Consider the following 13,154-nt stretch of genomic DNA (forward strand, 5'->3'; position numbering starts at 1 on the left):
TCTGTGGCAATTTGGTGAAGTTCAGTATTTGGTGATCTGTTGCAGAGTGCTTGTTTTGTGATATCAGTGTGTATGTGTTTTTGTATGGATGTATTGCAAGGCATTGTAGATACATAAGTAGAATACTGCTGGGCTTACTTTTATGTTGCATTCAGTAGGTTATGTTTATGGTGTGAGGGGTGGGAGGGTTTGAAGGTTCTAATGTAGAAGTGTGGGCCTATAACTCTCATAGGCTATTCTATGGGAAGCATTTTGGTTTTTATATATAGATATTCTACTGATGTTGTTTTAGTCCAATCAGTTATTGTTCTTAATAATTTAATTCATAATATTTGTATTACATCTTTGTTGTTGTTGTCGTTCTCTAGACTGTCTGTCCGAGCAGTCCCGTCTCCCCAAGGAATGCCACAGCCGAAACTGGGTTTTCCCACAAATCCTTTATAGAGTGTATGTTGTGTTGTTTGCGTGCATGATTGTGTATAATGCAGTCTTCCATTATGTGTTGTATGGTATGGGGTGAAGTGTTACATCCTGGGCAGCTGTTCACAATGCGGTCATCCAGCCTCTTCTGGTAGCTTAGAAGTGCTGGGTGGTGGCCGCACCGCAGTCTGGCCAGCTGGACTCTGTCCTTTCGTGGGAGAGAGGATTCAGAAGGGTGGATATCAGGGGGTCTGGCATGCAGCAGTGTGTTGTCTTTCAGTGTGTTAATGGAGCAGTGAGTGATATGATTATGAATATGTTTCTGGAGGCTGGTATTTGGTGGTTGTGGAGGAAGAGAAGAGAGTATCTGTGTGTGATACAGGTCTTTGGGTGTTGTTTTAATGTTTCTTGGTGTGTGTGGGTGTTCTGCTATGTAGTGTAGCGGGTGTGATGTGTTTGTGGTGGCTGCGGCAAGTGTTTGTGTGCCTCTCATGTCGAGATGGTCCTTGACTTTGAGGACTTTTGTTTCATGGTGTAAATGGTCTGTAGGTGTTGTATTTGTGCAGCCTGTAATTGTTTTTAGGGCTTTGTTTTGTATGAGATTAGGAGCCCATGCAGGACTCGCATAATTCATCACTGAGCATATGCATTGTTTGCATATTGTTGTATTAGTTTCTTTGTTTTGTCCAAATGTTGTTCCAGCGATTGACTTAAGTGCATTAAGTCTAGGTGTGCATTTGTTTTTTATGTTTGTGATGTGTTGTTTGAAAGACATGGATGTATCGTATGTTACACCAAGAATTTTCGGTGTGTTTGTGTGTGGTATTAGAGTGTTGTTGATGTAGAGATGAGGTATGTATTTGTGTTCTTTTGTCCAGTTGGTGAGAAGTGTTGCTGTAGATTTGGTTGGAGCTATTTTGAGTCTGTTTGTGATGAACCATGTGTTAAGTGTATCAAGGTATGGCTGGATTATTTCTGCAGCTTTGTCTGTGTTACGATGTGTGCATGTGATTGTTATATCGTCTACGTAGGAAGAGATTTGTATTTCTGAGGTGTCTGGTGTGGGTAAGTCATGCATGTATAGATTAAATAGTGTGGGGGATAGAACAGAGCCCTGTGGTACTCCATTCTTAATGTTTCTGATGTGCGATGATTGGCCATTATATGGCACGTAAGTATTCCTACCTGCCAGATAATTGGCCAGCCATCTTTTGGTGTTATTGTGCATGTCTGTGTTATATATTTTATTTGTTAGGTTGTGGCGGGGGATAGCATCAAAAGCTTTACTAATGTCTAATGTTATAAGAAGTGTTCTGTGGTGGGGCCTATCTGAATTGATGCCATCTAAAATTCTTTGTGTGAGGTTTATCAGAAGAGTGTTTGTGGAGTGTAGTGGCTTAAAACCGTGTTGTGAGTCAGCAAGGGGAATATGTGGTGTGACAAGTTTAAGTATTAGGCATTCAATGAATTTAGAGGGGGTGCAGAGAAGTGTGATTGGGCGGTGCAATGTTGGGATTGTTGGGTCTTTGTTCGGTTTTGGAATGGTGATTATTTTACCATGCTTCCAGATGTCGGGTATAGTGTTGTGTGAATAGCTGTAGTTTGCAATGTTTGTGAGTGCATGTATACCTTGTGGTCCAATGTGTTTTAGGTGGATGTTACTTATGTTATCAGGGCCATAGGCAGATGAGTGCTTGAGATTATGTATTATGTGTTTTGTCTGACTGTCTATGAAGGGTGTATAGTCTGAGTCTGTGGGAAAGTCTTACGTCGAATAGTGCATCGGTCGTCAAGGTGAGAAGTGAGATGGCTTGTCTGTGCAAAATTATTTATGAGTGTGTTTGCTTGTTGTCTGTTTGAGGGTAGATTGTCTGTTATTGTGATTATTGCTGCATGAGAGCGTGTTGTGTTACTGTTGGATAGTATAATGCTGTTGAGTGTTTTGTACAATTTGTTGGTGTTTGTTTTGTGATCAAGTGTATTGATAAAGTTTTGCCAATTTTGTGTTTTTTGTTCGTGTAATCACAGTGTTTAGTGTTTGTATTTGGTCTGCTATGTTTTGAGGGATAGGTGTGGGGGTATTGTGTTTAAATGTGTCTCGTTGTCTGATGAGGCCTTGGATTTCTGGTGTGAAGTTGGGGTTGTGTGATTTTCTGTTGCCTCTAGGGATGTATCTCTTGTCTGCGTTTTGTATGATTGTATTAAAAGTGTGCACAGCATTGTTTATGTTTGTGATTGGTGTACTGTTAAGTGTTTCAAAATGTTGTTCTGTCTCTTCAGTAAAAGCTTCCCAGTTAGCTCACTTGTAATTGGTGTATGTGTGTCTGTGGCCAACTGGGGTGCATCTTGTTTTGGTGGTGATGATTGGAGGGTGGTCAGAACCAAGGGTTCCGACCTCTCTCCATGATGTTGTTGGGGTTAGGCAGGGGGAGCAGAAGGTGATATCAGGAGAGGAGGGAGTGTATAGGCCTTGGTGTGGGATATGTGTATGATTATGTGTGTTGTTCATGATAGTCAATGAGTCAAACTGAGTCTGTATATCAAGCCCTCTGTCTGTGTCAGGGTTGTCGACATGCCAGGCAGATGACTTGGCGTTGAAGTCACCACCCATGATCAGGTTGGGGATTGAGGCTAGTTGACTAAATTGAGGCCTGAAGGTGTTTGGAACTGTGGGGGATGATTGGGGGGGAATGTACATGTTAACTATTGTCAGTGTTGATTTGTTGCCTGTGCCGATTCGAATGGATTGGATTTCTGTAGTGTTATATCTTTGTTTCCTTAATTGCTGGGTACCATTATGGGATGAATATTTAAGTGTAGGTTTTATGAGTTGTTTATATACAATGATGTTTCTTTCTGTTGTCCAAATCCCACACCTGACAATGCTCTGTGTATGTTCTGTTTCTTATTTGCCTTCAAACTGACTTCTTTTAAGTGTGTATCAAATATGAAGCCTTCTATTTTAATGCTTTTTTCCAGAGAGTACAGGTGATCATTTAATTTGACTGTTGGATGCTTGTTAAGATCCTTGGTTATTAGATGTGAAGTAGAAATGGACAAAATTCATAGGTTTAGTGTGTTCATTAGAAAGAATAGTGCCACAGGACTGGAAAAAGGTTAACATTATACCATTTGACATAGGTGGCATAAGGTGCACTACTGAATTTCAAGGCGGTATCACTGACCAGCACAATAATGAAATCATGTGAAAGGGTTATGAAAGATTGATGGGTTAAAGAGATAAATATTTATTCTGTTTGGCTTTAGACCTGGAAAGTCATGAGTATTGAATCTATTAAGCTTTTACTCGAGAGTGTTGGGTGGATTGCATATACCTAGATCTAAAGAAGGATTTTGATCAATTGCCTTGCAGTCATCTTATGTGGAAATGGAGTATAATGGTAAGAGGTAAACTATTCCATTGAAATATTTTTTGAAGGAAAGGTACATGGATTCAATTGTAAAGGATGAGATGTCAGGATGGAGAGAAGTCATAATTGGAGTTCCACAAGGTTTGATGGTAGCACCTATAATGCTTCTTATCTATTTTAATGACAAAATGAAAAGTACAACAAACTATGCTAACATGTCTGCTCATGGTGAAAAGAGGGAAAAACTAGGAAGGCTATCAGCTGTATTCTCCTGGATCCAAGAATGACAAATAAATTTCAATATGAAAAAGATGAAAAGTACCGGAACTGGGCAATAGATCAGAAAGATGATTTATAGGGAAGTAAATCCATTACAAAAGTAATAGAGGTCAAATAATTGGGTATGAAAGAAAAACAGTGTTTAGGTCGCTAAACGGGGGTAGACTACATTGAAGGAAAAGTTCTTTTAATCAGGGATGGTAGGGCTTAAAGAGGACATGGGAATAAATTCATCATCAACTGGGGCATATGTTAGAGAGCGCGTTGCTAAAGGGGGGTAGACTACATTGAAGGAAAAGATCTTTTAATCAGGGATGGGAGTGCTTAAAGAGGACATGGGAACAAATTCATCATCAACTGGGGCATATGTTAGAGAGCACGTTGCTTCATTCACACACCAGTACCAGTCCCCATGCTCCCTCTGAGCAAGATCCCATGCAGACACCATTCCCACACCAAATAACTCTCAATAAGTTCAATCAAATTGCCCCAGCCATGATTACTGTCGGTGTCCCCTTCATCTCCTCCATCGAGGGTTGTCTATAGTGGAGATAATACTGTAAGAAGGATCAACATTAGAAAAACGTGCTATATGCCCATATAACCAGAACTGATGTCCACAAACTATGCTGGTAATTGGCCTAGTCTGAGTCTCACAGTACAGTCTCTGGTTTGATACAATGCCATTCCAGCAATACACTATGGTTCTCCAAAGGAATTTAGTACCAAAGACATTGAGACGCCTCTACAAATCAGCATTCAATGACCATGTCTTACAGTAAGACAGGGAGTACAAGTGACTTGAGGATCCAACCTTAAACCTCCTGCATAATAATGACATCATATACTCTGGTTGAGTGAGTCCATAACACAATAGCCAATGCCAATCCTTCGAAGTCCTTCCTGACATGACCCACTATTGTTATGCACTACACCACCAAGGTATGTAAACCTATCCAAAACCTCAATGTCCTCGCCACATGTATGAACAAATTGTGCCATGAAGTAACCCCCAAATCTCCTGAGACTTGGTCTTAGTCCAGAAGTCCTGAAATCCAAGTTGTCTCACCTTCCTGTGCAGTGACTCGAGGGCTGCAATCACGACCTCCAACGACTCCGCAAAAAGGACAGCATCATCAGCAACGACATTGATCAACAGCTCTGTCCAATATCCAGCCCATGCAGGTGTTGAAAAACGTTGAGAGAGGACACACCTTTGCCTCACTCCTAAATAGGAAATGGGCTAGACACAACCCCTCCATACTTAACAGTACTCTGTGTCCCAGAGTATAAGCCAGATATCAAGTCAGTTATTCTTGCATGAATCCTACTTATCTGCAGAATATCCCAGAGCACTACACGATGCTCCAAATCAAACGCCTTCTTGAGATCAAAATAAGTTGCAAGAAACCCCTATTGAAACTCACGTCGGCGCTCCAAAAGAGGGAATGATACCGTACTGCCACACAACAGTCAGTGCTGCAAGTATCATGGACTCACCTCCACCTTTCAGCAACTCTGCACTAACGAAAGAGAGAACTGTTCGTGTTCCTGGTTTCTGAACCATGGGGACCAATACATATTTCACAGCCAGCTCCGTCGGTGCCAATAACCGCATTGAAGTCGCCCAAAACAATAAGTGTGTCTCATGGCACGCACTGGTCAACTATTGATTTAAGTGTGGCATAGAACATCTTCTCTATAAGGTTATATGCCTCAGTAGCAGTATTTACTGCAGTAAGATAGTTGAAGACCAAGGTGTGCTTCAGCTTCATCAGCATCCATACAGAGAGCCTGCCGGAGGTTCACTCCGGGCCCGGCTCGACGTGTTTGTGCCTCATTTGTAACACGCCGACACCTCGCACAGGGGATTTGATGATTTTGACGGGGACAGGTCGCAAGCCGATTCCCACTACATGTGTCTAGTATGGTTGTCATGAACATATACCTGTAATTTGCCTTCCTACGCCCAACGACGGGAGACCAGGATTTCTGTATACATATTAACCTAATAGTCCCAGGGGTCGTGGAAGAGTGTACACACCCAGCACCTTGACACTAGGGAATGGCAGTTGCGGAACGTGCAGTGTCGATCCAGGTGGTACTTGCTTGACTCAGGGTGTGCCTGACCCACAGATTCGAGTAAGTCAGCCCAGCCAATTTACCTCTCCGAGGCAAGAGGGGCCACCCATCCTGGCCTGAATAGAGGACCAAAGAGGCGTGTTGCTTGTCCCAGAGGGGGCACCTCAATGCAACCACAGCACTGGGACATCACTCAGCCTCCAGTACTCCTGTCTCCATAACAGAGTTGGATGGCTATTGACTCAGAGTTCACCTGCCCTTTTGATGATATTCCTTCCCCTCGATCTTGGTGTCCAATACAACATCCTCAATGGCGGGGGTGCCGGTTTAGTCACCGACAATACGAACATGCGACAAGTAGTACTGAGTTACATGTTACCAGTAGAAGGACAGCCGCCTCAACTCACCTGACAAATTGAGAGAGACTAAACGGCTAAAAGATGTGAAAATATATAGTTTTCCATCCAGATGCTAGAATACTTGGAATAGCTCATAAAGTAGCTCAAGCCGGAAAAATACGCGAATTCAAATCTAAGTATGAACATTGGTGAATAAGAAGATATATCCAAAGTGGGAAACATGCATGAACTTGAAACTACATATAATTGGAAAGTAAGAGGCAGGGCCTCACGATGTTGCTCATACCCTATATACTGTATTTAGGTAAACACACACAAACACGGGCACACACACACACAAACACGCACACACACACACACATACACACACACACACACACACCGCCCTCATTTCCATCAGAATAAGAAACAAAACCAACCTCAATTTGACAGCAACGTTCATGGCCCCCGAAGTGGTTGATATGGGGATACTGGACGCCTTGGCGCGTCTGTCCGGAGACGAGGAAGACGACGGAGGATCAGACCTCGTGGGTGTCTTCAGCGTCTCGTAAATGTGTTCCTGCTGGTTTCTCGTGGCGGGAGTAGGAGCGGCAGCAGAGGCACTGGGATCCACATCCCGCCGAAGATGGTGATGGTGTGGAAGGAAGTTGGTGGTGGGGGTGGCAGCGTTGAGGCAGTTCTGGATGATAATACAAGCAAGGTTGTTGTTGATAGTGTTGTTCTTATTACCGATGATGCAGCTGTTTGCAATAAAGCCATTGGAGTGGGGCACATCCCTCGTTTCCTCCTCGATCACACCATCGTTATCCCTGAAAAGGCGAGGAAGTTAGAACGCCAAATGTTCATAACCACATGTGTAAGTACCTTTGATTCTAATGTTCACGAGAATAAGAAACACCAAGTTATTAAAGACCGGAGGAATAAAAGGTAAAGAGTAAAATGGCCAGGCAGACCACGAGCAAGATGAAAAATGCAGTGCATAGAATTTGACATAAAGACATACGAATATTAGTAATAGATGCAAAAGCATGGTAAAGTGGCCAAAAATCTCAAATGGGATACATGTGTGCGTCCGTTATATACATGCATATAATTAACACAAAAAAAAAAGAGCGCGCGGCTTGCCGGTATAGTGGTACCGACTGGACTTGCTAATTCAGCAGTCCTGAGATCGGTTCCCGAAAAAAACCCAGTGAGAAGCATCACAACACTGCATGACGGCACCCAATACCTTGGACAAGGAGTTGAAATATATATATATATATATATATATATATATATATATATATATATATATATATATATATATATATGCTGAATACCACAGAACAGAACAATTCTTGTAATCCGAGCGCTTTCGTGATATTTTCACATCTTCAAGGATTACAATACAATATTGTAATCCTTGAAGATGTGAAAATATCACGAAAGCGCTCGGATTCCAAGAATTTTTCTTTTCCCTGTGGCATTCAGCATATCGGTGTAGTCACGTGTGATTTGTGATATTTGTGCATATACACACATATATATATATATATATATATATATATGTAAAGTCATAGCATTAAGCATATACATGAAGCTTTCAAGGAGGGTAATAGATGTCGATCGCGTGTCCAGCATGTAGCGCGTGAACCAACACCATGCTTGCTTAATAAGTGTGCAATTCACCACACACACACACACACTCGCACATACGACTCGATCACACAGTGGTAGCGTTCGCGGCTGCCACTACGGCCGTCCGGGTTCGAATCCCAACCAGGACTGAAATAATTTCAGTATCGCTGCGCTGCGAGTCATTGTTCCAACTCTCGTGGAGGCGGGGATTTGGGTGGGTGTGTGTGCGTGTAAGGTTACAGCTTTACCCATAGACCGGTCATATATGAGCTCTGAGCTCTCTTCCAGGAGGGAAATAGCTGTCGATCATGAGTCTAACACATGATTCAAGACCAGGATGAATCACAGACACACACACACACACGCGCATATATATATATATATATATATATATATATATATATACATTATATATATATATATATATAATATATATTCTGTATATACATTATATATATGTATATATACATATATATACATTATATATATATATGTATATATATATATGTATACATATATATATATACATATATATACATATGTATATAATATGTATATATATATACATAAATACATATACATACATACATACATATATATACCAAGGCTTTCTCCCCCTTACAAGGGGGGTAGCCAAAAAGAAAAAGGCATAAAATCATTCCCACCCATTCCATCCCTGAATACACTCCACACCCCTCCCACCCTCCCTCTTATCTTAGCACCTCCTGAATGACGGGTCATCCCTGCACCTTGTCCACTGCCCTGGGTCAGAAGCAGTGTCGCAAGACACAGCACATCCACAGCAAGGCCGCTTCATTAAATCGGCGACCCCCCCTCTCCGTCCCCCCATTGCATAAAATGAGAGGACGGGGAGAAATTCATTCGGGCTGCGTCAAATTTTGCTCACACATACTACCTCACCCCCCATCCACCCGCCCATTCCACCTCATGCTATCACAACATCATCCATATACAACCATTCTCCATTCACCCCTGTCTTCTGTCCTCTCCCGTCCTTCATCAACAGACATTCCCCTCTTCCCCAAAGCCCCCTTCACCCCATCCATCCACCTCATCCTAGGACGTCCCCTCATGTTCACTCCCTCCACATCTGCCTTCCACACCTCTTTTACTAGTCTTTCTTCACTCATTCTTTCCATGTGTCCAAACCATCCTAATATTCTTTCATCAACCCTATCTCCCAGCTCCTTTTCCACCCCTGTTCTCCTCACCTCCTCATTTCTCACTCTATCCAGCCTAGTAACCCCCATCATACTTCTCAGACACCTCATCTCAAACACATTCAAACTTTCTCTCTTCTTCTCTTATGTTCCATGTTTCTGCCCCATATAGTGCTGTTGGCACAATCACTCCTTCATACAGTCTCCTCTTAGCATCCATTCCCAAATGTCTATTCCTCATTACACTCTTTAATCCACCAAGGCATTTACTCGCTTCTCTCAATCTACATTCTACCTCCACCTTCACTCCACCTTTCCCTGCCACATTTGCACCCAAGTATCTAAAACTATCCACTTCCTCCAGTCGCTCTCCCTTAATGCTCACTTCCAGTCTACTGCCACTTTCGACCCTTGTACATCTCATCACCTTACTTTTACCCACATTTATCTTTAGCTTTCTTCTATCACATACTCTCCCAAACTCTGTCACCAACTTCCTCAATCCCTCCTCCGATCCTGCCACAAGCGCAGTGTCGTCCGCAAACAACAGCTGGCTCACCTCCCACTTTTCTCCATTTTCTTTAACCATCTCCAATCCCTTGCCCACTACCCTTGCATTTACCTCTCGCACCACCCCATCCATGTATAAGTTGAACAGCCAGGGTAACATAACGTATCCTTGACGAAGTCCCACCTTTACCTCGAACCACTCACTCTCTCCATTCCCAATCCTGACACAAGCTCTACTATTCTCATAAAAACTCTTGACAGCTCCCAGAAGCTTTCCTCCTATCCCGTATATCTACATAACCTCCCACAGTGCCTTCCTGTCTACCCTATCATAAGCCTTTTCCAGATCCATAAAAGCCCAAAAAACATCCTTCCCCTTTCCTATAGCTTTCTCACATATCTGTCTTACCACAAAGATCTGATCTACACAACCTCTACCTGTCCTAAATCCACACTGTTCCTCACCAATTACTCCTTCTGTTCCTCTCCTAATCCTCTCAACCAGGATCCTCCCATAAGCCTTCCCAACTACACTCAACAAGCTAATCCCTCTGAACCTACTACATTCACACTTGTCCCCTTTTCCCTTGTAAAGAGGAACTATACAGGCACTCCTCCAGTCCTCCGGCACTCTACCCTCTCTCCAACAAACATTAAATAACCTCACCAACCAGTCCACCATCCCTGTACCTCCCTTTTTCAGACATTCCGCATGGCATCCATCCAGACCAGGTGCCTTACCTGCTTTCATCATCTTAACAACTGCCTTCACCTCATCCTTCCTTATTTCTCCTCCATTTTCCTCATTCATCACTCTCATTTTCTTCGCACTTCCCACTGCAGCAATCTTTCCTTCCCTATCCTCCTTCACATTTAGCAACTCCCTAAAATATTCTGCCCATCTTCCCCTTACTGCCTTCTCTTCCATTATCATCTCTCCATCTGCACCTTTTACCTTTTCTTCTCTACTTGATTCGCCTCCTCTTCCTCTTAATTTTTTTCCAAAACATCTTTTTATTAATTTAAACATTTTCTGTCAAATTCTTACCCCATTTCACATCTGCTCTCCTCTTTGCAACCTTTACATACATACATATATATATACATTATATATATATATATATATATATATTATATATATGTATATATACATATATATATACACATATACATATATATACATATATACATACATATATATATACATATATATATACATATATATACATACACATATATATATACATATATATATACATATATATATATACATATATATATATATATATATATATATATATGTATGTATGTTTATATTGTCACATATATGAGTATCCCATATATGTAAGGTTGGAATATAGTTATTACTTTGGATGAAAAGGCGTTACTTATGCAAAAGACGCGGGTGTGCGTTACATAGACGCGTATAGAGCTTGGTGACATCTTAATATCCCCTTTGAATCATTTTAGCTCTGTAAGATGCATTAGTTTTGTGTTTAACCCCATAAGCATGACAAAGTGAATTAGTATTGTGTTTCTGTGTTAATGTAACGCCAATTATGTAGGCCTATTAGTTCCATGCATTGCATAACACACTTCCCGCGCCAGCCAAGCGTAGGACCAGAACGTTTAGGCTGTCTTAGCCAATCAGGTTCAATCTCCATAGACCCTAATCCTATGGGCCAATCAGAGGTGATTTTTTTAGGGGGAACAAGCGCCCAAGGCGTGTCAGACAGTGAGTTAGCGTAAGAGAGTGCTATGTAACGGTCAGGTGGCCTCGGGCAGGATTGTCGGTTGAAGTCCTCTGTACTCCCCTGTTTCTACGTAATATAATTAACTCAGCTAGTAATTCATTTAGGGGTTGTGTGAAGTCTATGGCAGTGACGCGGGAAGCCTAGACAGTGAATCTCTTGGTAATTATTTCTCTTTCACCCCCCGTTGGAAGCGATTAACGAACGGGAATCTTCTGTTTTAAATTTTGTTACTTAATTGTATGCCCGTGGTTATAATCATCTTGTTAATCCCTTGGTCAGAAAGGCTGACCTCACAGTCACCTGCACCAAGCTCCGAAGACGACCAGGAATGTTGCCAAAACACAGCACTAACTATAATTTATTCATTACATCGATAGGATAATGTTTCTTCATGTATATAGGTGTATATACATTATACTGCGTGCTCACACTCAGTTCAATATTGTACATATAGTCATAAGGAATATATTTATAGAATTGTAAAAGATGTGTTGGCAACCGTCACGCATTTTCTTCGTCGCTCCCAAGATGGCAAGAGACAGACTAGGCCCAACTGTCGACCCAACATGTTGAACTAATTAAAGATAAGAACCCAAAGCAGCCTTTATTTTCATGCCTCCAACTAATGTAGTCCAACAACCTACAGATAATTGCAAAAATTTCTTCACAGCAATCATGATTTGCATATTCAAAACAAAACCAGGCGTTCATGTTAGAGCATTGTCTGCTAAAGATCCAACTACATTGCCTTTGGTGTTTACGTGCAGCATGCCACAGAACGTAAGCACTGTCTAAACAGATCTAAGTCTTGGACATTAAATAGTATGAAGAAAAGGAAGCTCTATACTTACAACATGAGAAACCTTTAAGACCAAAAGTTGGAGAATTTCATGGAAAAATGGACAACATCAAATGGAATATCACGGGACTGAGCAAAGTTCGAGGAGCGGAAGAAAAGCTGATACAAGCACAAGATAATCACCACCTGCTCTACTACAGAGTTAAGGAAAAGGAAGGATCTATTGGAGTAGGAATCTTGATACACCTAGAGGTTGCTAGTAACGTAGTGAAGTTCAATAGTTTAACAGATAGGATAGCTTGGATTGTGATAAGGTTGTGTAAAAGGTCTACCTACATAACAAGAGCTTTTTCCCCCTATAAGGGAGGAAGCTTACAAAAAATACACTATGCACATTGCTAATAGGCGACTTCAATGTTAAAGTGGGGAAGAAGATGGAGATGAGTCGTGCATTGAGAAGTTTGGAGTAGATGAAAGAAATGACAGGGAACTACAAAATAAGATTAATGAATACTTTCTTCCAAAAGCATGTAGATCATAAATGGATCTGAAAAAGTCCAAATGGAACAGCAACGCATGAAACAAATTTCATATGAGGAGGTGAGAGCAAGAGCGCTAGCAATGTCACGGTTATAAATAAAGTACATACAGGTAGTGACCATAGAATGGTAAGTTGAACAACAAAATTAAATTTTAGAGCCAAGAAGAATAAACTAGATTTGAAAAAAAAAACTTGCGAAGATTAATAACAACAAAAAGGAATTTCAGTTAGGAATTGA

General features: G+C 41.4%; 1 protein-coding gene across 2 annotated transcripts in view; it reads right to left on the minus strand.

Moving 5' to 3' along the window:
* The window catches only part of LOC143038078 (uncharacterized), a 620,937-nt gene that overhangs the window by 83,217 nt on the left and 524,566 nt on the right, over window positions 1–13,154 (minus strand). For both annotated transcript variants that reach the window (XM_076207001.1, XM_076207000.1), the window contains exon 8: window positions 6,931–7,320. In XM_076207001.1, the coding sequence (XP_076063116.1) occupies window positions 6,931–7,320 (390 nt within the window). The remainder of the gene's footprint in view (window positions 1–6,930; window positions 7,321–13,154) is intronic.

Source organism: Oratosquilla oratoria, chromosome 23, assembly GCF_046742065.1.
Source record: "Oratosquilla oratoria isolate Oo_2021 chromosome 23, ASM4674206v1, whole genome shotgun sequence".
NCBI classification, from domain to species: domain Eukaryota; kingdom Metazoa; phylum Arthropoda; class Malacostraca; order Stomatopoda; family Squillidae; genus Oratosquilla; species Oratosquilla oratoria.